The sequence below is a fragment of the Hemitrygon akajei genome, chromosome 4 (assembly GCF_048418815.1).
Source record: "Hemitrygon akajei chromosome 4, sHemAka1.3, whole genome shotgun sequence".
In the NCBI taxonomy this organism is placed as follows: domain Eukaryota; kingdom Metazoa; phylum Chordata; class Chondrichthyes; order Myliobatiformes; family Dasyatidae; genus Hemitrygon; species Hemitrygon akajei.
In genome coordinates, this window is record NC_133127.1 from 18,783,380 (window position 1) to 18,806,123 (window position 22,744).

Genomic DNA, 22,744 nt, shown 5'->3' on the forward strand with positions numbered 1-22,744 from the left:
GCGTACACGTTGACAGGCTCAGCACGTGAGTGACAGAGAAGTTCAAGTGGACTCCAACTTGTGCACATTTGACTGCTTAATTAGAATGAGACCTTTTCTTTTTGTTTTCTTCCCTAACCCTTTAGTTAAGATTCATAAATATAACTCCTTTAATTGTATGCAGTGTACTGTCTGTTATTTCGTGGCACCAATTTGTAACAGGGTAGCAAATTACGCAGCAACCACACAAACTGGGGTTGGGGTGGGAGAGTGCTTTAATCTCACTAGTTTGTCAGGACTGGAGGTTGGCTTCCCTAGACTTGCACAGTCAAGGAAACCATATAACCATATAACAATTACAGCACGGAAACAGGCCATCTTGGCCCTTCTAGTCCGTGCCGACGCTTACTCTCAAAAATCCAGGGTGCTTCATTGTGGGGGTATTGTCCGGGATAGATTTTGTTGGATGCTGTGTGATCGTGCTGTGCATTGATCCAGTGGTCTGTATTCTTAAATGCGTTTTAAACTATTGCTCAGTAAAGTGATGACGGTATATGGTTATGGATGCTGCAGGGGTAGAGTGGAGGTCTGATAAAATGGCGGCCAAAGACTTTGTTTTAGTTCAGACAAGTGCTGATGTAACGGCAGTGGAAATGCCTAGGCTATAAGGGCCCCAGAAGAGGTGGGGGCCATGGGCTGTCCATACTTTCCGGGGGGAGGAGAGCAGGCCGAATCGCAAGCAGTCTCCCGTAGCTGGGGGCAGAGACTTCAAAGACAGGTTGCTCTCATTTCTGCGGAGCGAAGGAAAGGAGTGGTCTGATTTGAAATGTCCAATGAGTGCCCCAGTGAAGAGAGACTTCTGAGTTGGTATCAACCCTTACTTCCCTGGCAAATAAATGGCCCAGTGCCCAGGCAGAGGATCCTAGCTATCAAAAGCTGAGAATGGTCTCTGGGGTGTAGCCCACCCCCAAGGGGGAACAGGAGTACAAGACTTGGGTAGAACAGACCTTTCAGATGTTAGATGAGTGGCAGTGCTCTGATGACATAACAGAACAGCAATTGGTTGAGAGTTTGAGAGGCCGAGCTGCTGATATCGTGACAACTGTAAAGACACAAAACCCCTTTGCTACCTCTGCAGCCTACATGCAAGTGCTAGAAAAGTGAACCAAACTCATGCTCAGAACCTTGGAGATCATCAAAAAGAGCAAGTGGAGTCAACATATTGGACATCTAGTCCACCGCTACAGTACACGACATTAAGCTACTAGGTACTCGCCTTATTATCTGGTGTTTGGGCGCGAGGCAAAGTTGTGCATCAACCTCTGTTTTTGGACTTGTGAGGAAGATCTACTACCAAAGACTTATTTTAAGTATGTGTCAGATATGAGAAGGAAGCTGAAAGAGGCTTATGAATTAACTGAGGTTGCAATGCCAAGCAGAATCAAGGAAATAAGATGTATGATCAAAAGGTTAGGTTCTCCCAACTCATGCCTGGAGACCGAGTTCTCATACCTGGGAAGCATAAGTTGGCTGACCACTGGGCGGCTACACCCTATGTAGTGGAAAACTACAAGAGTTCCAAATGAAAACAGAGGATGGGAATGGGCCTGTCAAGATTCTCCATCAAAACTACCTTCCACCTCTGGTACAAGAGGTGTGTTTTGATCCAGAGCCTGACCTGGACCCTATATCGAGTAAGAGGACTCTGCAGCAACATGGATAGACTGAAGGACCAGCAGCAGGAAAGATTAGACTGGTCCCCACCCCTGAATGGGATAAGGACTTGGAGGTTGAGGATATGGGAGGGTGGAATATGCTGCCTTTTGCAAACTCCACACTAACTGAGGAAGAGCTTCGCAACTCTTCTCAGGCTGAGGCAGGTGAAATCAAGGGGAACTATGTGTGGACAGGCAGGTTTGCAGCTGGACCACAAAGGGGAGGCGCGGGCTCTGAAGTAACTGCGAATGAAGCTGAGCTCAGTCCAGTGGCAGAGGAACCTGCGTTGCCAGAAGGCACGAGTAACAGACAGGGGAAGACCTCGCCATGTAGACAGGAGTATCCCAAGTAGTGTCTGAAACTGAAGACGATGATGATGGGATATGGAGGTCTCAAACAGTCAGAAGACCCCCAGATAATCTAGTCTATGTAACAACCGGGGAACAGAAGGTTGCAGCTATCCACCCTGTGAAATATGTCACCACCATTTACAAATGGGTTGGAGGATCTGACATCACAAAATTCCTTTGAAAACAGTGTTATTAATGATGGAATGACAAATTATTTTGAAGGCATGAGAACATGACTATTTGTGGTGGGGGGAGCATGTAACGCCCTGGTTCATATTTTACTGTTAGTCTATATGTATTTAATTTTGACAGTTCTGAAAGAGCAGTTTGTATGGGTTACTGTTAAAGGGTAAGGGATGATGTGGAATGTGTGCTATCCAATTAGCAGGAGGATTTCTTGGTGAGGGACAATAAGGTTGGGCTTGTTTTTTTGTGTGTTTAGCAGGAGAGGAAGAAAGAAGTCGCTGGGGAGAACCAGTCGTATCATACTATCCAGTGGGAGACCCGTTCGTTTGTGATGCATTGTGAGCGGCATTCGAAAGGTGGTGTGGGCATTCACGATGACAGGGGCCCAGCTTGGGTGATAGAGAAGTTCAAGATGAGCTCCAACTTGTGCACATTTGACAGTTTAATTAGAATGGGCCCTTTTCTTTTTGTTATTCTTTACTAACCCTTTAGTTCATAAATATAATTCCTTCAATTGTATGCAGTGTACTGTCTGTTATTTTGTGGCACCAACTTGTAACAGGGTAGTAAATTACACAGCATCCACACAAAATGGGGGTTCGGGGTGGGAGAGTGCCTCAATCTCACCAATTCATCGGGGCCAGAGGTTGTCTTCTCTAGTCTTACGCAGCCAAAAAAACAAGGGTGTTTCACTTGTATTGCATTTTCTGTGGCTGTTACACTTTATTTTGCTATCTGTTATTGGCTTACCTCAATGCATTGTGTAATGATTTGATCTGTATGAACAGTATGCAAGACAAGCTTTTCACTGCATCTCGGTAAATGTAATTATAAGAAACCAATTCCTCTTGAACGCGACTATTTCATCTGATTCCATTGCCAACAGGTGCATACAAAACACCTATTGTTCTCTGCGTAACAAAAATGGCCACACACATCGTCTTTAAGCTCTTCCCATTTACCTTAAACCTCTAATGTTTGCCATTAATATTCTGGGAAAAGGATTGTGACTATCTACCTAATTTATGCCTCTCATAATTTTATAAACTTTTAGCAGTTCCTAACTTAACCTCCAACACTCTAGAAAAAACTAAGATTGTCCAACTTTTCCATATAACTATTAAGCTCTAAATCCATGCAGCATCCAGGTAAACCTCTTACACATCCTCGCCAAAACCTTATTGTGATGGAGAGATTTGAGTTCCTGAGATCCCGAAAGCATTGCCATATGATGCTTAGCTCCTGGTAGGATCACACTTGGCAGCAAGGTCAAGGGGGAGCTTCCAGACAAGGAGCGATCTAACCAAGACCTCAATGTGGAACTGGCAGAAGATGGTGACATATCACAACAGCAGAGAAAGGCTGCAGCAGTCAAAAGTCCCTAATCGTCTTGAACTCCATGCCACTGGAACCTGATCCTGTTCTGTCAAGGACCATGTGACGGCCGCACCAATCGTATGTGGTAGAGCGATGACAGAAGAGGCGGCACACAGGTGCAGGAGCAAAGTTTAAAAGAGAGAGTATTGTGGGAACTCAGCTATAACCGGCACACCAATTGTGTGCTGGAGAGTAGGGAAGGTTCTGGCATAAAAGGGAGACACTATTTAGCGGAACGGTCATCATCGGAATAGTAGGGCTTTGACTCATTTGGGGTTCGGCGAAAGAAGGCTTCAGCGAGGTAAGTGGGTAAGTGGACTTCATTATTCCTTGGATTTTTTGAGGAATAGAGGGTTAGTTCTTTGCTCTGGATGTCAGATGTGGGAATCCTGAAAATCTTCCAATCTCCCAAATGGCCACTTATGCGCCAGGTGCACTGAGATACAGCTCCTGAGAGATGGTGTTGGGATTCTAGAGCTGCAGCTTGATTACCTACATCTTATTAAGGAAAGTGAGCAGAAGATAGATAGGAGCTACAGGGAGTTAGTCACCCCAAGGCTGCAGGAGTTAGATAAGTGGGTGACTGTCAGGGAAGGGAAGAGCTCAGATAGTAGAGAGCACTCCTGTGGCCATTCCCCTCAGTAATCAGTATATTGTTTTGGATGCTGTTGAGGGGAGTGACTGACAGAGGACAAAATAAAAAGAAACTTTCAAATGGAAGAAGGGCAGTACCATAGCTAACAAGTGAAGTCAGAGCCAAAGTAAAAGCAAAAGAGAGGGCATATAAGGAAGCCAAAGCCAGTGGGAAGATAGAGGATTGGGAAACTTGTAAAAACATGCAGAAGGAAACTAAAAAGGTCATTAGGAAGAAAAAGATGAATTACGGAAGAAAGCTGGTGACTAATATCAACGAAGACGCTACAAGCTTTTTTAAGTATATAAAGGGAAAAAGAGAGTTGACAGTAGATGTAGGACCAATACAAAATGATGCTGGAGATATTGTAATAAGAGACGCAGAGATGGCAAATGAATGCACGTTTTGCATCATTCTTGACAGTGGAAGACATCTGCAGTAGGCTGGAATTCAAGATTGTCAGGGAAGTGAAGTGTGTGCAATGAAAATTACGACTGAGAAGGTGTTCAGGAAACTTAATGGTCTGAGGGTGGATAAATCACCTGGACCTGATGGAATGCACCCTTGGGTTCTGAAGGAAGTAGCTGGAGACATTAACAATGATATTTCAAGAATTGATACATTTGTACTGGATGACTGGAAAATTGCAAATGTTACTCTGCTATTTAAGAAGGGTGGGAGGCAATTAAAAGCCTGTTAGCCTGACATCAGTGGTTGGGAAGTTGTTGGAATCAATTGTTAGGGATGAGATTACGGAGTACCTGGAGGCACATGACAAGATGGCCAAAGCCAGCATGTTTTCCTGAAAGGAAAATCCTGCCCGACTAACCTACTGCAACTTTTTGAAAAAATTACAAGCAGGGTAGATAAAGGAGATGCAGCAGATGTGGTGCACTTGTATTTTCAGAAGGCCCTTAACAAGGTGGCACACAATAGGCAGATTAGCAAGATAAGAGCCCATGGAATTACAGGGAAAATTTTATCATGGGTGGAGTATTGGCTTATTGGCAGAAAACAGAGAGTGGGTATGTAGGGATCATATACTGGTTGGCTACTAGTTACCAGTGGAGTTCCACAGGGGTCGGTGTTGAGACCGCTGCTTTTTATGTTGTATGTCAATGATTTGGACTATGGGATGAATGGATTTGTGGCTAAATTTGCCAATGATACAAAGATAGGTGGAGGAGCATGTAGTGTTTAGGAAACAGAGAGACTTAGATAGTTTAGGGGAATAGGCAAAGAAGTGGCAAATGAAATACAATGTTGGAAAGTGCATGGTCATGTACTTTGGTGGAAGAAATAAACAAGCAGACTATTATTTAGATGGAGAGAGAATTCAAAATGCAGAGATGTAAAGGGACTTGGGAGTCCTTGTGCAGGATACCCTAAAGGTTAATCTCCAGGTTGAGTCAGTGGTGAAGGCAGAAAATGTAATGTTGGTATTCACTTCTAAAGGTATAGAATATAAGAGCAAGGATGTGATGTTGAGTCTCTATAAGGCACTCGTGAGAACACACTTGGGAGTATTGTGTGCAGTTTTGGGCTCCTTATTTTAGAAAGAATATACTGACATTGGAGAGGGTTCAGAGAAGATTCACAAGAATGATTCCAGGAATGAAAGAGTTACCTTATGAGGAATGTCTGGCAGCTCTTGGGCTGTATTCCCTGGAGTTCAGGAGAATGAGGGCGGATCTCATAGAAACATTCCCAATGCTAAAGGGCCTGAACAGATTAGATATGGCAAAGTTATTTCCCATGGTTTGAGAGTCTAGGACAAGAGGGCATGACTTCAGGATAGAAGGCCGTCCATTTAGAATACAGATGTGGAGAAATTACATTAGTCAGAGATCGGTAAATCTGTGGAATTTTTTGCCACAAGCATCTGTGGAGGCCAAGTCATAAGGTGCACTTAAGGCAGAGATAGTTAAGTTCTTGATTAGCCAGGACATCAAAGGGTATGGGGAGAAGGCAGGGGAGTGGGGATGAATGGAAGAATTGGATCAGCCCACGATTGAATGCCGGAGCAGTCTCGATGGGAATGGCCTACTTCAGCTCCTATACGTTAAGGTCTTATGGCCTCTCCATGTTAAACAAGTCACATACAAGTATTCTGCATTAAGGGAATAACCCCTTAAAGAGATCATGCTCAACTCGAGTGACCACACTACTACTCCATTTGCAGCCTAACCAATGTGTTATATAGCTACAGCATGAATTCCTTGCTTTAATACTAAATACCCCTGATTGATGAAGGCAAGCATACCATACACCTTCTTTATCTACCTGAGAGTATACTAATCTACTACTGAAAGACTTATTTTTGACTGCACTCTCATTAAACCTGAAGTTGTTCAAAACTCTGCTGCCCAAATGCAGTTTGCACCAAATCTTATTTACCCATTCCCCATGCAGTTTTGGCCAACAGTGAATGATATTTAAACATGGCCTCAATATTTCATGTCCATCTCTAGCTTTGCAGTTTGTTTTAAAAACCAAAAAAAAACACTTAATACATGCCCTCCAACAAATCTGGTTTCTTTTATATCGCCAAATTTAATCACTCCAACAACAGCAACCATGCTCTCAGCTGCTAAAGCCCCTAAATCTCTTGAAATCCCTTCCTAATCCTTTTGCTTCTTTGTAAACAGATCTTATTAATGATCTCTTTCACTAAGTCTTCTAACATCTGCCCCAAAAGCTCCTTGTATGGCTCAGCATTGATATTATTCTGTCTGTTAGAAATGCAATACAATTCAGAATTTTTAAAGTAAAATATATGAAAATCATACCAAATGTTTATCAAAGCACAATGATGACAGAACAGGAAACTATTTACCTTCAAAAGCATGGACTTACCTGGGAGTAAAAGGATTTATAAAGTTTCGAGCCTGGCATAAGTGCAAACACGAGGCAATTTGAGGCTGTGTGTAAATGAATGGGCAGATGGGGAAGCAACGATTTCTTGTACTCAATGATAAGGATAGCAACCACACCTGGAGAATTCTGAGGCAAAAAAAAAGTTAATGTTAAACTCACTTTTAAAACTTTCTTAAGGCAGAACTTTGATTTGTTTCACTGAGTTTATCAAAAGAGGAAGAATGAAATACAGAACACTCAATGAAAGTATTAAAATAAAAACTCAGCAGGGGAAAAAAATCATTACAGCATTGTCCTAACTCGTTTATTAAATATATTCTATTTGTCATTGATTAGAAGTTATGGAGTACTACCTGTTCACCAGTTTGATTTGTTAATGGCAAAAGTGCGGAAATAATATCCATTTAGTCAAGTGCTTTGGGATTCTGTCAGCTGAATTCCAAGAGAAATAGAAAACACGTACCGTCCCAAATCATGCATTTAAGCACATGCAACTGAGAATTGACAATACATGACTTTCATCCAAAATTCACAATGTTCTGATATGGTCTTTTACCCTCACGATTGTCTATCACTAGTGCTCTGTCTGAATGCACCCTTCTCCATCTCAGTCTCAGAGCCAGTTAAACTGCCAGAGTCCTGATTTCAGTGGCACTAACCACTGAAAGAATATCCCAATCCATGGTTTCTAAAATGGTACTCCTGTTGTGAGGGGAATAGCCACAGAAAACCCAGTACTGACTACTCCCCTACTTGTACTAGTGGCCAGCCATCAATCTGAAGCCTTAAGTAAGACAACTTCAGTGAAAGTCTTGCCCAGGTCCTTCCTGGTTTTAGAGGTCATAGGTTTGAAAGATATTAGCAAACCAGAAATCAACACTCCTGTTCAAAGAAAATGGGAAGGAGAAAACAGGAAACTAAATAACCTTAACCTGTAAACAGATGACAGAAAACTATTGGTAATCATTATTATGGAAATGGAACATTTCACTCTACGAGTAAGAGTGTATTTCGATTACACATAGAGTCAGTATAATACAGCATGGAGACAGGCCCTTCACTCCATCACTTTCTTAGGTTGTGGGAACAGTTCAGTCCATCACAACCTAGACACTCACTTTCAAAGACTCTTCATCTCAGGTTCTTGATATTTATTGTTTACTTATTTATTATTATTATTATATTCTATTCCTTTTTTTATTTGCAGTTTGTTTTTTTGCATATAAGTTTGTCTGTCCTTTTGGGTGCAGTCTTTCATTTACTCTGCATAGAAACACAGAAAACCTACAGCACAATACAGGCCCTTCAGTCAACAAAGCTGTGCCAAACATGTCCTTACTTTTGAAATTACCTAGGGTTACCCATAGCCTTCTATTTTTCTAAGCTCCATTTACCTATCCAGGAGTCTCTTAAAAGACCCTATCGTATCTGCATTATTCTATTGTGATTCTACTGTGAATGCCTGGAAGAAAATGAATCTCAAGGTTGTATATTATAACGTATATTTACTTTGAATTTCAGCTGAACTGGTCCACGCCAACAACGGCATCCTCTGCTGGACCCAATTGCCCCCATTCAGCCCCTCCCCTTTGTACCAAAACTGTACACCATACTCCAGGAGTCATTCTTATAAATCTAATCAGCCACTGGGACTAGATTATGCTAGAAACCTATGTTCAATCCACACTTTTTCTGGGGCAAGTAAGGGTTAAAGATTGCTCTTACCCCATCATAGTACTTTAATGCAGCCGCATGATTCTTTGAAATTATCATGCTTCCAGAGCGAGGATGAATAAATAAGATGCCTTCAGAAAAGATGAACAGTTTACCTAAAATTAAAAAACATGTAAATTATTGAAATGGTCTTACAATTCCATGATCTTAGAAGTCTTCAGCTACTCAATTACTTCTCAGCAAGTGTTAACAAACATTTTACATCAAACAGTATCAATATTCAAAGGTTTAGCTAATGTCTTAAATGTGGGGAAGGAGGGAGAACAGGCAAAGCAGCTTTGGGACAAAAACCTTGAAATTATGGCTTTAGCATCCAAACACACACTCATCAATGGAAGAGCTAGGAAAAACATACATCCACAAAAAGCTAAACTTAAAGAACTGGAAAAGACATCGATTTAAAAAGGGTGAGGCAGTAGTGGGAATAGGATACGGTTGGAATGGAAGCTAAAATGCATCACCACACATTAGGTTAGCAGGTGAATCAATGGTGAGAGTTAAAATAAAGTGGCAGCATCTTCTACAAACTCAAACTTATAGAAGGAAGAATGACAGATGGGTGAAAAATAAATCAATCAAAATATATTATTTGATAAGCATCATTTTCCTCTTTATGGGTGGGCTCACACAGAGCTAGACAGGTATGCTTATACAGGTAAAGTTGATTAGGAATGGTGAATATGGATAAAGATGAAAAGCATCCCCTTCACATGCCTATATTGTTCAACCTATTCACATTCAAAGTAGATGTCCAAATATTCATGCTTTTTAGGAAAAATGACTGAATATATTCACAGAAAACCTATCACTATTCACACTTTACACCTTTTATTGCTAATTCTGTTACTTATAATAATGCAGAATGAGCCCAGTTGGTCAACTGGGTCCACAAAGACACACAGGGTTGTAATCCCATTACTTTCCAACATCTCTAGAACTTTTGTTTTAGACAAATTAATTATGTTACCTTCTTCTGGTCTAGCAACTGGACTGCCAGAATAAAGATAAGCAGAGTCTCCTCCTAAGAGCAAGGTACCCAATAAATGTTTTTCCAGCTGAAAATAAAGAAAAATTATTTTAAAAGTATACCATTATCCACGGTTCCAGATCTCTGACTAAGAAATTGCTCTGTTATAATGCCCAATTTGATTTTATACTCCACGCAAGCACAAATTACATGGCAAATATTCAAATCATTTTGCAAGGCACATACCATACCTGTATTAGAAGATTACAATACCTGGATAATTCCCTTCAAATCTACATTCTATAAATAACAAATATACTTTCTTGTTCAGGAATTAGCCAAGTGAATCTCCTTTGACCTGACTCCAATGATACTATTTCTTTTCTTAGGTAAGGGAACAAAACTATTCACTATTCTCCAGATTTGGTCCCACCAATATGCTGCACAACATTAACAGAACTCTTCTATTTTAAAATTCTAACCTCTTTGCAATAAAGGCCTTTCAAACACTATTGCTGTAAGAGCACCACAATGTAAGATACTTTTGTAACTGCCCATTATTGATCTAAAGATCAAAGGATCATTCTGCTTTAATATATTCTGCATTCTGTACAATGCTTTAAAAATAGCATGTATATGAAAATCACTTCCCAAACAAAAGAGGTCCACCATAATTTGTCATTTCAACGCACACCAATTTCCAGCAAAGTATTAGTATAAAAGCAACAGGTTTAAGTTGAATATACAGGTGTCACAAAATGGAGATAGAAGAGCTGTTATCCCACATCTGCTTCAATCATGACCTCCATTACTGTCGACATGGGATTTGTCTAGTTTCCCACCACATCCCAAAAACACTTGGATAGGTAGATTAGCTAACTGCTATAAACTGCCCCTGACATCTAGATGTGTTCCAGAACTTAAAGCAAGGGTAGGATTAGTTTGAAAATTGATGTTTGATGGTCTGCTTAAGAGTCTGTTTCTTTGCTGAATCTTTTTACAGTACATCTTTATTAGAACACAGAACATTACAACACAGTGCAGGCCCTTTGGCCTACGATGTTGTGCTGACCTTTTAACCTACTCAAGATCAATCTACCCTTCCCTCCAGCATAGCTCTCCAATTTTCTATCATCCATGTGCCTATCTAACAGTTTATTAAATGTCAATGATGTATCTACCTCTATCAGTAACCCTGGCAGCGTATTCCACACATCCACCTCTGGGTGTAAAAAAAAACAAAATTCTGATATTCCCCCATATACTCTCCTCCAATAGTGAAAGTATGACCCCTTTTATTCACCATTTCTGTCCTGATAAAAGGTGTCTAGCTATCCACTCAATCTACACCTCTTATCATCTCTTACACCTCTATCAAGTCATCTCTCATCCTCCTTGTACAACTACTTTTGATTTCGGTGCAAGTGAAGCATCCAACACAAAAACACAAGCTTGAAAACTGAACAAGAACCGAAAACATTTTCAGAAACAATGAGAAAAAAGGGACAAATAAAGTCTGATATAATTTATTAATTATGCAGATTCCTGTACTAGAACAAAATGTGTTAGAAGAAATGCTCCATTTGTAATCATATTTCACATGATTCAGGTAGCACAATTAAAAAGTTCTATTTTGCATAAACAAGTACTGACTACATCTCATGATCAATTTTGAAAAGTTTTGTTTTATTAACCATACATAAAGCAACATATTTTCAGGGACTTCAGTGTTCAAAATGTTCTCAAATGTTTACAAAGGAAATTTTTTGAAGGAACGTGATGGGACAAATTTATTTAGAGCAGAATGTAGGTTACGGAACTGCTGACTGGATGTTTTTAGGTAAACACTAAATTTGGGATAAAGACTTTGCCCAATTCAACTGATAAAACAAAAACAGAAAATAACCAATAAGATGAAAAACTCAAATTTCAGCAGAATACAGAAATAGATAAATAAAATTGTATTGTCAAAGCAATGTTAAAAAAAAAACAGCTACAGAGTTTAAGTGCATAAGATTCTAAAATCAGATTGTAAAATTGGAAACTACTGTTTATTTTTCTTCAATTTTGATCTATTGGGATCTTGTTTAACTCATAGTGGCCACTAAACAGGCATTAATAAAAATGGAAGTCTGAATGTTCTGTAGTGAAGCATAACCAAGAATCTATTATCAAAAAGTAGATCTGATTATTTGGCCACAAAATGGAGATACAACATTGCAAGGGAATCTTTCCATTATTCCTACCACTGTTCACAATTAAAATCTGCAATATCCATGTCATTGTGGCAAACCTAACTTTCTATTTAGAAATAAGAATTCAATTTATAACTAAGCACTTGGAAACAAAGGCAAAGATGTACAGTACCTTTAGTATCTGCTGTGCTTCTTCTGACAGTTTCACCTCAGCATCTTCAACCTTACAAAGACACACAATTTTGGTTATGAATAACTTCTCAGAAATTCTAGTTTATCAACATTAAATTACTGATTATATAATTATCTCCACATTCTAAAGAACATTCTCTGTAACTTCCACCATCTCCCAAGGGATCCTACCACCAAACACATTTTTACCTTTCCCCCAACTCTCCACTTCCCACAGGGATCGTTCCTTCCTTGATTCCCTTGTCCATTCATCCCTTCCAGCACTCATCTCTACAAGCAACCAAAAAAGTGCTGCACCTGCTAATGCAGCCTCCTCTACACAGGTAAGACCCATCATAAACTGGGCGACCGCTACATCGAGTATCTACACTCCATCCACCAAAAGCGGAACTTCCTTGTGGCCATTCCGATTCACATCCCCATTCCGACACATCAACCCATGGCCTCCTCTGGTACCAAGATGAGGACACCCTCAGGATGGAGGAGTAACACCTCATATTCTGTCTGGGTAGCCTCCAACCTGGTGACATGAATATTGATTTCTCCTTCTAGCAAAAAAAGAATTCCCCTTCCCCACATTCTCTATTCCACATTTCTGATCTTTTACCTGTTCTCATCTATCAATTCCCCCTGGGTCTCCTCCTCCCCTTTCTCTTATGGTCGATGTTCTACTCGTATCAGATTTGTTTTTCTCCACCTCTTGACCTTTCCCACCACTTGGCTTTACACCTCACATTCCAGCTAGCCTCCTTCCCCTCTCCCACCTTTTTATTCTGGCATCTTCCCCCTTCCTTCTCAATCCTGAAGAACAGTCTCAGCCCATAATGTCAACTATTTGTTCATTTCTAGAGATGTTGCCAGACCAGCTGAGTTCCTCCAGTATTTTGTGTATATTGTACTGGACTTCCAATATCTGTAGAATTTCTCGTGTTTATCAAAACTAAAGAAGCTTTGATTATGATTTTTAGCTTCTATCAATGAATCATTTTGGAGTATACTTTTTACTTTAAAAGCTAAATATTATAAAAGTAACATAGCAGAAAAACAAAGTATTCTGTAAGGTTTCAATAAGATAAGCTCTTGCCATAAGACATGAACGAATTAAAAGAAATCTCAGATAAATACCATGGAGGTCATCTATCAGCATTTGGGCTCAAAGAAGAAAAAAAAATACACAATACTGGTTTAGAGGAAGCACAAGGATCTCAATAGGTAGGTACTCCAGAACTCAGTTAGACAAAGGACAATAGGACTAAAACCATCCTTTATTCAATGGAAAATAGGCTCTGGGTAAAGGAATCAGAAGGGAGTTAATGGAATAGAAGTAATTGCATTTCTAAAAGTTAGAACAGTCTTGATGTGCTGAATGGCTTCCTCCTCTATCATATGGAAGTATAACTATGTATACCTTATCTCCCTACCCTCCCAAGTTCAAGGATCCAAGGACGTGCCCCAGTACTTACTTAGGGTGTACCATTTATTGTGTATATCCTACATTTATTAGTAGTCAGAACATACAAGGCAGAGTTAGTAAGATTGTAGATGACACGAATATAGGTGGTATTATAGACAGTAAAGAAAGTTATCAGGAATTACAGTGGGATCTTGATCAGCCAGGTAAGTGAGCTAAAAAAAATGGTAAATGCAGATTCAGACAGTAAATGGCAATTCCAGTAAGTGTGACATGTCGCAATTTTTAGAAGTTAACCAAGGGTAGAACATTCACAATGATCATCAGACCCTGTGAAATGTACAACAGAAGGACTTGAGAGTATAAGCACATAGTTCCCTGAAAATGCTATGACATGTAAACAGTAGCAAATAAGACATCCAGTATGATAGCCTTCATCAGTCAGAACAATGAGTTTTGAAACTGGGATATTATGTTGCAGTAGTGCAAGACATTGGTGAGGCCACATGCAGAAAAGATGTACTATAGTGTTTCTAGGGCACATAGCTCTGGTTATAGGGAGATTTTGGGCAGCCTAGTACTTTGTTCCTTGGTGTGTAAGAGACTGAAGGGTGATCAGGGTGATCTTAAAAGAAGTGTATAAAATCATAAGATGAATACACACAGTCTTTCTCCTCAGGGTTGAGGAATCAGGAATTAAAAGGTATAAGGTGAGAGGGAAAAGATTTAATAGGAACCTAGGGGGCGGAACAAGCTGCTAGAGGAAGTGGCTGAGGCAGGTATAATAAGAATGCTTAAAAGACATCCGCATAGGTACCGTACATTTTCAAGAAAGGTTTTAATGATCTGAGTCAAACACAAATACGACTAGTGTAGATTGGTATCTTGGTCAGAATGAATGAATTGGGCTAAAGGGCCTGTTCCTGTGCTGCATGTCTCTATGACTCCACTCCTAAAATACTCTTCAATTTTCCAGGATCTGCCATTCTTCTGCACATCTTACCAGCTCATCAATGTCATTACCTAGCTGAAGATTACATTCCTCATTATCAGTAACACCATCAGTATTTTTGTGTCATCTGTAAATTTACTAACCACTCCTCCTACATTCATTAACCTAATTATTAAAGCAGCTAACAAACAACAGAATTCCCAACAGCAAGTACACTATTGGTCACAGGCTTACATTTGTCTTCATATCTTTATGAAGGTTTTAATATGCGTGAACAGAGGATTTTCTCTCATAAAAGCTGGTATGAACAATTGTCACTTACCATCCAAGAAATGTATCGCGGCACGGTTGCTGACAGAATCAGGTAGCTGCTGTCTGTAGACACAGAGCCATCTACAGGAAACAAAGTGGAATAACAGCTTGTTATTGTCTAAAATTGCCTGGATCAGTAAAGGTACAGCCATCAAATTAAAATAACTGTGACAGCTTGGATATACAATTAAAGCCAGAAAGAATAGCAGAGGGAACAGTGCAGAGGTCAGTACAGATGGAAACTGTCTCCTTTCTTAAAGAGAATTTATAACAGAGACCTGAGAATACACGAGAAAATGTTAAATTTTGCCGATGGCACTAAACTCAAATGTAGCAACCATCAGGAAGATACGAAGGACAGATAATACGAGCAGGCGGAAAGTAGAAGTAGCAACACAGAGTTTTGAGATTAATATGTGCAACAGAAATTTATTTAGACCAAGCTAGTTCCTAACTGGTTTGGTATAAATAATCCTCTCCACCATTGAGCATAATTACAAGGAGTGTTCTCGCAGGAAAGCAACATTCATTAACAAGGACACCCCTCCGCCCCACTATCCAGACCATGCTCTCTTCACACTGATGCCATCAGGAAGGAGCCTCAAGTCCCATACCAGCAGGTTCAAGAGCAGTTATTACCGCTAGAGGCTCTAGAACCAGGAGGACAACTGCACTCACTCCAACATTGAACTATTGCACAATGTACTCATTCTTAAGGACTCTACTTGTGTTCTCAATATTTATTGCTTATTTTTTTCTCTCTCTTGTTTGCACAGTTTATTGTCTTTTGCACACTGATTGTCTGTCCATCTTTGTCACGTCTTTTTCATTGATTCTATTGTGCTTTCTTGTATCTGCTATGAATGCCCACAATAAAATGAATCACAGGGTGAATTAGTGATATATCTGTACCTTGATAATAAATTTACTCTCCTTATGTGGCACTGCAGCACATCTTCGAATGTGGTGAGTGCTGTTCTTCTCAGATCTAAACTATACTGAGTGAAAAGATCCTTCATCCTCACTCTAATTCTCCTTCAAAACAATCTCTCTCTAGTTATTCACTAATTTCTCACAGAAAATCTCCTTCCTGGTAACCCAATCAGGCCCTCACATTGTTTCAGTAAACATTCCTTCAGCCTCCTTTCAGCAAAACAAACAAAGCTATGTACACTGCAGATGCTGGGGTCAAAGCAACACGTACAACACAGTGGAGGAACTCAGCAGGTCGGTAGCATCCGTGGAAACAAGCAGTCAACGTTTTGGGCCGAGACCCTTCGTCAGTCCTGACCTAACCTCCAAGTACATTTGAGGTGACATAGTAATGAATTAACTAACCAACTAGCAAGTCTTTGTGATGTGGAAGAAAACTATAGCACTCAGTGGAACCCATCCAATGAAAAGAAGATTCCACATTAAAAAGTACCAAAGATCACTGAAGTCATAATGGAACGACACCACAGGGAAACAGCACCACTGTTCCAATCTAGCAATAAGGTTTTTATATCTTCCAGCTGAACTCCAATGTTATCCATCTTTCCAATAATGCAGTAACCAGGATTATTCACAGTCAACCTGCTACCAAATAATACTTAACACAATTCTAGCATGACTTTAAGCTCATACAGTTTAAATTTCTCCTACAATTTTCATTTTACCTCTAGTTTTCGGATATACCTTTGTCTTGCTTGCCATCCTCAAATACATTGCCTGGCAACTCTCTGGATTAAATTTGTCACTTTTCTTCCTAACCAAAAATCTACTGATAATTTTCTACAAGATAAAGTCTTCTTTCTCACCATCAATCTAATCACTTTCCCCCCAACTTCAAACTTCTCCCTGAAATCTCTTCATGAAATGCTGGGTTTTCCTAATATTATACTCTATTTCAGATTTCCTGCAAATTTTCAGTTCCATGAGGGTTTTATGTCTCCTCTATCTTCAATCTGTCAGTAGAATAGAATGGTTTTAAAGCCAATCTACTAGTTTTATGATCAACATACTTTTTTCTTAAAATTCCAGATTATTAAGCAAATTTAAATTACACAGCTATCACAGGATTCAAATTGGCTGTACCATCACCACTAATCTTTCACAAAGTAGGATAAGAAATCAAGTCATCTGAAATGAAGATACTTACCCTTTTCTTTCACAAATATTTTAGATTCTATGAATGATTCAGAGAAAACTATTGATCCTACAGTCCCTTTAGCTCCTGTTAAATCTGGAATGTCATAAACAGTCATTGATGCCTACAACACAAATGGAAGTAGAAAGCATTCAGTTAAGCAATCTCAAATCAAGGTTAGAGTCAGGCACAATTTACTAATTAGAGCAACGGAGCACAAATTTATTTTCTATGTATGGAAACAGACACATCAGCAATCTTCCTATATCAGCTTGTTCTGCAAAACCTACATCTATATTATCGAACAAAAATAGCCTTTTGAAGGGAGAAGCTCATGAAGGAAGGCAATAGGAGATGGGAATTCATTTCCATGGATAATTTGAAATGCGGAAGAGTAGCAGAAGTGAAGCAAAATCCAAAAATATTGTTTATAAATGTAATCAGAAGTAACACTCATCAAGTACTGGAAGATGCATGCAATTGGTTAAAGATACTCAGATACAGAAAGCACAGGTAACTTCAGAAGAAAAAGATTAACAGACAAGACTTCTAGATCAAGATATATATCAAATATGCATGAATACACAGCAAATAAACAAATATATTATTTCAGGGGAAAAAAGCGAAGCATACACAGGAATAATTATCACAGTCACTTTCAAACTAAAGGTCAAGTTTTCAAACTCAGTGAAATAAAATTATATAGTAGCAGAAAGAAAATGACAATAAGGTTGTCTGTTCATTTAATAAAACTGATTTATTAAAACTCTGCCATTAACAACTCCATAATAAGATTTATAGACGACTGTGTTTCCCTGTCTTTCGGAAACATGTCTTTTTAAGTCTTATCTTTGTTACACTTAAGTCTTTTGTTGTCTTAAACTGGCCTAACAATTTTGTATTTGGAAGTTTGAAAGATTATTGGACTTTATGTAGAACAGATATTTACAACTTCCAAACAAAATTAGTGCCTAAAAATAATAATGGGAGGTTGGTCAGACAAGGCATACAATCTCTGAAAAACTGCTATTTGCATTATTAGCCTTTATATTAGTGAGCAAAAATTCCAAACTCTTTTCTTTGTACTAATAGCATCCAAGTTGGATTTAAACCAGTAAGATTAGAAGGAAAGTCACTAAGTAAATCATGCTGCCATTTAGCCTAGAGTTGAGTATTAGATTTACATTTCCTTTAAATATAGTGGGAAGCTCTTCCACTTACCCAATCTATACTAATTCTCAGATCAATCCCACTAATCCCAGTTGTGTACCAATTTATCAAGAGCATTGACACCTTATTGTAGTGAAGTCGCCAATTCATTCCTGGCTTCCACATTTTATGAATTTTAAGTTAAAGTCAAGAATCAACCAGAGGTTAGATGTCAGTGGGATAGAATGAGTATGATCAATCAGAACTTTATGAATTAAGTACTTGGGATTTCATCATTTGTTATTTTATTGCATCTTCAAGGCAATATCGAAGACATGCAGCTACAGAACCTTCCACAACAGTAAAAACACTGAGCATGTAGTTCAGTACTTGAAGGGTTGAAATAAACTCTAATCATTAATTGTCTCAAGTGTTGACAATCTGAGAATGGTAAATCTACAGGGATCTGCTGACTTTAAAATGTCACTGTTGTAGTTCCTTTCTGAACCTTTTATCTTAAATCAAATCTTTTTAAATATACAATTCTCAATAAATATCAGGAAAATATTTGACTTCATGTATGACTTACAGTTTTAATGAGGAATTTGCTTAAATGGCTTTCCAATGGGATGATTCTAGAAAGAAATTACATTAAAAGCTATGAGAAATAATTCACAATCTGAAAACCACAACTAATGTGTAATTGGGACTTTTTTTTATATTATTAGAATCCACTCATATTTCTTTACAGTAACCTGTCCTAAAGTTTAAGTAAGCAAAGCAAATTTATTAGAAAGCAATTCAAATTTTGCCATAACCCATTCGATATCAATAAGCGAATTAAACCACCATGAAATTTAATGTAGAATCACAAAGCACAGATGCAGGTCCTTTGACCTAACAAGTCCATGCCAATCATGGTGATGACATGATTGTCAACTATTTTCATGACTCTTCCTTACAGATGGATGCAGCAACAAATTAAACTGGAGGAAAAGGCATCACATCGAGTCTTGAACTTGTATCACACAGCAACACTTGCAAATATCTGCCTGAGCCAGTTTGCCAGACAAATGTTTATACAGTCTTAAACCCTTAAACTGCCACTCTTGACTTTAACAGGTGCAAGTATGGACTAAATTGCAGTTCTCAGCTTACTATGACCAACCTTCAAAACACCTCTACATTACGTGTGAAACTTAATCACACAAAAACAATAGTACCGTAGATGTCGGATTATAAGCCGCTACTTTTTCCCCACATTTTGAACAGCTTTGAACACTGCGGCTTTTACTACGGTGCGGCTAATGCATGATTTTTTTTCATGCCGCCAAAAACATTTTGCCTCGTAACAGTAGACCAATAAAATTGATGAGTAGTTCACAGAGGTCCAATGAAATTGTACGATAAATCAAGCGCACTTTCACAATTAAATTATTGTAAATCAGTCATTTGTACTCACCCTCATCAACATGGAAAACACTCGAAGAAAAGCATTGTGCTGCCTTTATGGCAGTTATTTGGTTTATAATATTTTCGCTTAGTAATTCATTTTCTAGTTAAAGTTAGAAGTGTTTTAACTATATTTGTTTTCTGTACTACATCGCGGGATGCTATGACGTCACACCCGGTTTCGCCGCGTCTTGTGGGAAAAATGCCAGTTTGCGATAAACGGGAAGGAGGGGGCGAGCACATTACGCGAGCGGCATTGGATCTGAGCGAACGCTGCTTTTAAGTTAAAGGCGATCAATAACTTTTCCTGGTAGGCTGCAGTATATATATTTTTTACCAGTCGTTAGGAGATATTGGAATGTTGTTCAGTAAAAAAGTATACGCAACGTATATTTAAAAGTAGCCGCGTTACAGGCACGGTTCGAAAAAAAGCATTTGCAATATGTATTTGTTTATGTTACCATATGGATTTAATTAAAAGTTAAAAAATCCTCACGTGTAATATCTTTCTGTGTAAATATCTCATATTACAACGTGGAACACCTGCGGCCGAAAATCCGGTGCGGCCTGTACAAGTAAAAAATTGATTTTCTTTCTAAAATTAGAGCCAGCGGCTTTTAATCAGGTGCGCTCTGTAGTCCGGAATCTACGGTAACCACTGTACATTTAAATCAAGAAAGCAAACTGCAGAACAGAAGTTAGATTTTCCACTCTAAGCTCAGGAGTGAAAACATGTAGGCTAAAATCCTGTATGCACAAAGCCATCGAAAGCTTTTTGAAAACAATACCAAGCACAAAATCAATACTTACCTTGCCTGGCTATTCACAGCTTCAATCTGAAAGGACAATTTTGACCTATTGGAAAAATAAGAGATAGCAAAATATTTAACTTAAAGAGCTCAGGCTTAAAAAAAACTACATGGAACCCACAAATTTTTAGCTTAAGCAAAATCATAAACTGTGCCTGGATGAAAGGCATCTTTTAATATACAGTCGGCCCTCCTTATCCACGGGGAATTGGTTCCGGGACCCCTCGCGGATACCAAAATTCACGGATGCTCAAGTCCCTTATTCAACCTGTCTCAATGCGGTGGACCTTAGACCCAGCGGAACCCCAGACCTTAGTTAACCTGTCTCAGTGCAGTGGACGTTAGGACCCGGCGGTAGAGATCTGAATCCGCAGTGTTTCTGTTCACGAAAATAATCACGATCACGATTGAAAATAAAGTGGAAATAATAGTGATCAGAAAGAGGTGAAATGCCATCGGTCATTGGAAAAGCGCTAGGCTACGTTGGTCAACGCTCTGAACAATTTTAAAGGATAAAGTGAGAAAGGCCCTGCCCCAATGAAAGCTACAATTATTATTAAGTAATGCAGTGGTTTAGTTATTGGGTTTTGGGTTTTTGATCCTCCACATCAACCCAGCAAGGTGGAGAGAGTGCTCGGAAGCGGTCTGTCCCAAGAACTTCCGTTCCCGAGCCCAGCGCTGAAACATACGTTAAGCGTTTTATATGCATAGAAAGGTAAAATATATACTATATAAGAAGACAAACGTTTGACTAACTGCCACTAAATAATACCAGATGTACCTGTTCCGACTTACTTAGTAAGAGAACTTCCGATTTTTTTCGATCCCGATCCATGATAACCCACGCACATCCTCCCGTATACTATAAACCATCTCTAGATTACTTATAATACCTAATACAATGCAAATGCTATGTAAAATGGTTGTTATACTGCATAGTTTACGGAATAATGACAAGAAAAAAAGTCTGCACATGCTCGAACAACAAGTACTGGAAGAGCACTTCTGGGTTTTCGCGATTCACGGTTGGTTGAATTTGCGGATAAGGAGGGCCGACTGTAATGGTCACAAGCAAAAATACTGAAGACGCATTCTTGCAAAATTGCAATTTCAAAGACAAATCCAGATTACCATGTGCATCAGAGGGTAGAAAAGTTATGTTAGTGGTAAAAGGGACTGATAGGAGTTTTCAAGTATCATAAATAATGCAAATTAGGATAAGATGCTCTACTAATACTCAGCAGGTCAGGTTGCATCCATATACAAACTTTATTAGAATAACTGACAAAAAGGATCTTAAAATTTCATAGCTGCTCCACCCATGCTTTTTCAACTTCAGGCTAATGTACAAGCCACAACCAACTTTCAAGAAGATTTTAACCCTAACCCTTCGTCAGGACTAAGGCCCAAAACGTCGACAGTGCTTCTCCCTATTGATGCTGCTTGGCCTGCTGTGTTCCACCAGCATTTTGTGTGCGTTGTTTGAATTTCCAGCATCTGCAGATTTCCCTGTGTTTATTCAGAATTCCCATTCCCCTTTCTCACCTTATCTCCTTACCTGCCCATCTCCTCCCCCGGTGCTCCTCTTTCTTCCGTTTATTCCATGGTCTTCTACCCTCCCCTATCAGATTCCTTCTTCTCCAGTCATTTATTTCTTTCATCTATCAACCTCCCAGCACTTCACCCCTCCCCCTCTCCAGGTTTCACCCATCACCTACCACCTTGTATTTCTTCCTCCGCTCCTCCATCTTCTTGATCAACTTCTCATCAACCCCCCACCCCACAGTCCTGCAGAAAAGATATGACTTTTAGCTTAGTTAGCTACAATTTACTCCACAGGCAAGTGACTAAAGAATCAAAAGGAAAAAGATGCAAGAAAGAACAAGATGTAAGAGATAACAGGAAATAAGAGAAGGAATGCCAAAATGGATCATACAACATAGCAGTAGAACCATCAAGTCTGCTCCACCTTTCCATCATGGCTGACTTGCTATTCCTCTGAACTCAATTTGCCTGCCTTCTCTCCATAACCTTTGAAGCTTTTATTAATCAAGAAAGGATTGGATGGGCCAAAAAGAACCCTGTGTCATAATAAGCAGACTTGGTCAGTCACAATCTTTAGTTGAAGTGGGAAACATTTATAAACTTCTACAATGAATGGAGGAACAGATTCAAGAAGTTATAAGGTCTACCTGTTCCCATTTGATATGTTATGCCTGCCAATGCTTTTTCATGAGAGTAAGCTTACTTTCTGTTCAGATTCTTCTATCCTCATCTGCTTCACTTATCAGGAATTACATGAGTATTTCTAAAATGTAAATCTT

At 39.2% G+C, this 22,744-nt stretch overlaps 1 protein-coding gene across 2 annotated transcripts in view; it reads right to left on the minus strand.

The window, feature by feature from the left end:
- dnaaf9 (dynein axonemal assembly factor 9) overlaps positions 1-22,744 on the minus strand; it is a 141,208-nt gene that overhangs the window by 44,994 nt on the left and 73,470 nt on the right. For both annotated transcript variants that reach the window (XM_073042128.1, XM_073042129.1), the window contains 8 exons: positions 20,422-20,466; positions 18,749-18,794; positions 17,023-17,134; positions 14,893-14,963; positions 12,188-12,238; positions 9,821-9,908; positions 8,845-8,948; positions 7,099-7,245 (listed from right to left, as the gene is read on the minus strand). In XM_073042128.1, coding sequence (XP_072898229.1) covers positions 7,099-7,245; positions 8,845-8,948; positions 9,821-9,908; positions 12,188-12,238; positions 14,893-14,963; positions 17,023-17,134; positions 18,749-18,794; positions 20,422-20,466 — 664 coding nt within the window. The remainder of the gene's footprint in view (positions 1-7,098; positions 7,246-8,844; positions 8,949-9,820; positions 9,909-12,187; positions 12,239-14,892; positions 14,964-17,022; positions 17,135-18,748; positions 18,795-20,421; positions 20,467-22,744) is intronic.